Source organism: Cryptotermes secundus, unplaced genomic scaffold, assembly GCF_002891405.2.
Source record: "Cryptotermes secundus unplaced genomic scaffold, Csec_1.0 scaffold66, whole genome shotgun sequence".
Classification (NCBI taxonomy): domain Eukaryota; kingdom Metazoa; phylum Arthropoda; class Insecta; order Blattodea; family Kalotermitidae; genus Cryptotermes; species Cryptotermes secundus.
The window spans coordinates 3,724,696-3,727,696 of NW_019731262.1; the positions used below are offsets into that span (position 1 = coordinate 3,724,696).

Sequence of the window (3,001 nt, forward strand, 5' to 3'; positions counted from 1 at the left end):
ATAATAACCTACACTCTCTTTGGCAGATATTTTTATATTCTCTCTAATAGTTTCCCAAGCTTTATTAACATTCACCTCAGTTTCCAAGTTTTCCAAAGCCGTGAACCTATTTGAGATTTCGACACGATACTGCTCTTTACCCTCTGCCTCATTTAATTTCTTGAGATTGAACCTCTTCATATGAACTCTGTGTGTTGTGTGTTTGCTCACTGCCAGTCTTGCCCTTACCTTTGCCACTACCAGGTAGTGGTCAGTATCGCAATCTACTGCCCTGAATGTTCGGAAATCAGGTATACTTGTCTGTCGTCTCCTATCTATCAAAATATGGTCTATTTGATTGTGTATCTTCCCATCAGGAGATGTCCAAGTAAATTTATGGATGTTACGGTGTGGGAACATTATACCTTTGACAGAACGATTTTTGATGTGGCAAAGTTTACAACTCTAACTGCATTATCATTCCTAATTTCGTGCAAACTTTCATTCCCAATTGTTGGTTTGAAAATGTCTTCACTCCCTACTTTGGCATTGAAATCTCCTAACAAAATTTTCATAGGGTACTTCGGGAATTTATCAAATACATGTTCTAGTTCTTCATAGAATCTATCCTTTATGTCATCAATCTTATTTTCTGTTAGGGCATGAACATTCAGAGCGATGATACCGTACCAGCGACCTTTTAGTATTATATATGATATCCTATCACTAACGAACTCTACCCTCTTAACTGCTAATACGATACTCTTATGTACAAAAAAACCTCTACTTAATTAATGATTTTCATTCCCCTTTCCATAGAAAAATGTAATGGCTCCTGCTGGTGCGTTGCCACCTCCATCCCATCTGACCTCCTGTACTCCCGCTATATCTGACTTATATTTTAAGATTTCTTCTGCCACTGCCCTGAGCTAACCAGCCCTATACAAACTTATAACATTCCAAGTGCCAAATCTCATATCCATTTTCATTAGCTTAGGTCGTTTATCCAAGGAATCCATCCAGGTCTGAGGCTGTGTGTTCATTTTCGTAACATAGTCATTTTTTATGGTGAGGAGTTGTTAGCCCCACGCTCAACCCCCAAGCTGGAAGGCCACCCCTTGTCGGCTGTCCGCGACTGCTTGTTCAATATATTCACAGCTTCCCTCCAAAACTGGAGGGTGTCTCCTCCATCCGCAACCTGAGGACCCGCCATGCCGTGGTGACAGGGACCACCACCACCACTACTATCATTATTCACTCTGTGCCAGCCTGTTGATTTAGTGCACAGATAAATACAGAATTGAACTGAATTATTGCTATTGTTGTTCATAGTGTCATTATCATCTCTGTCATCCTTGTTCCTCTCATCCTTCTCTTCAGTAAACCCTGAATCAACCAAGAAGAATCTGTTTCACTTTTGAGATACTGAAATTTTTCTTTTTCATTTGATAGTTGGTGTTGTTATTTTCATAGTAGTAACTTCAAAACCGGACACCCTGAATAAGGCAGTCCCTGGAATTGCTTCAAATACTGGCAAGCATTACGCTGATCAGTGTGAATATGGCTGTGTTGCAGAGGAATGCGGAGTGACCTAAACAAGGAACATGAAGGTTTTGACTGCAGTCATGTATCCCTTGGAGCTGTTCCTAAGAATTCAGCAAATGCATTCAAGAGCTGTCCTTCAAAACCTGAGAATGCAAAACCCTTCAAAGTTTCAGATCGTCCAGAAAGCTTGGTAATGAAATAATAAAAATGTATAGCATGGTAGATATACACTAACATTTTGGAGGAACCTACTGTCTCCATCTTCACGGTAGAAGAGTTCTACACTGTTTTATAACCCAAAAGACAGTAACCTTCATATTCATTGCTGCAAGAACCTCAGATCTCACAGAAACCATTTATTATCCTATTTGTCTCAGAGTTACTTTTTTTAGACATTTTTGGACATGCAGTAGGGCTTGCTGTACAATGGCTTAGCCAATGTCCACATTGTCTGTGCTATTACATGCCTGACCTTTTGTCTTTTTCTGTACAAAATCAACATTACCTACAGTGCATTTACATATTCTGATTTTGGCTCCAGTGCGCATGTACTCATAGAAGTCTAAAGCATGAGCAAGTTAATCAGAGAGCTTCAGTGAACAGACAACCTTTATCACTTTTCCACAGAAACTTATTGCTAGCCTCTACCTCTGCCATCAATAGCCAGAAGGTCTATAGCTTCTCTGTATATATCTAGAATACCATGTGCTTTTGTATGATTAAGTCAATAATCAAGACAGTTTCTACATTCAGATCAGGTCTATAATAGGATGTGCTGAAGACAGTATTTTCTTGTATAATGTGATTATGACAGATACAACATTGGTATAAGATCTGATGGAAATATCCTGCTTTTACAGTGTCATATTAAACAACAGTATACAAAACAGTGGAAAAGTTTCATACATTTATTTATTTGGTGGACAAAAAGAAAACATGAAAATGTGTTTTGACCGAAAAATACTGATTCCTGATTAAAAATACAAGTATTTACACAATTCACTGTTAACATGACATACCTGATCCTAGCCTAAGTAAACCTATATTTAATTAAAATTTTTCTCGTGCACTGATTTGTGAATAAAGTTATGAACTGGAAAATTTTCCAGGGTAGTACTTTTCTTCTTTCAGTCTCTGTTGGTTAATTTGTTAGACCATTGATTAGTTTGTAACTCACAGATAATACACTACTGAACATGCTACAATAGATTATTTTTGTTTCAGGATTCTACAAATGCAAATGATTTCTCTTCATTGGACCTTGGCAGATCTATGTTTGCCTCAGAAGATCATACACAGATTCTCATGCAAGCAGATAATCTCCTTAAAACCACAAAACATCAATTGCTTGATCTGCAGATGACTATGTCATTTGAAGGAAAACAATTTAGAGTTGAAAATAGATTATCTGAATTGTCACTTTCCAGGTTAGTTGACTCACATTACAATGTTCCTTTGTGTATATATATATATATAT

The 3,001-nt window shown here is 37.5% G+C and overlaps 1 protein-coding gene across 1 annotated transcript in view; it reads left to right on the forward strand.

Annotated features, from left to right (window-relative positions):
- LOC111866698 overlaps positions 1-3,001 on the forward strand; it is a 366,904-nt gene that overhangs the window by 347,860 nt on the left and 16,043 nt on the right. Inside the window, exons 7-8 of the mRNA XM_023855884.2 lie at positions 1,555-1,714; positions 2,749-2,951. Of these exons, the coding sequence (XP_023711652.1) occupies positions 1,555-1,714; positions 2,749-2,951 (363 nt within the window). The remainder of the gene's footprint in view (positions 1-1,554; positions 1,715-2,748; positions 2,952-3,001) is intronic.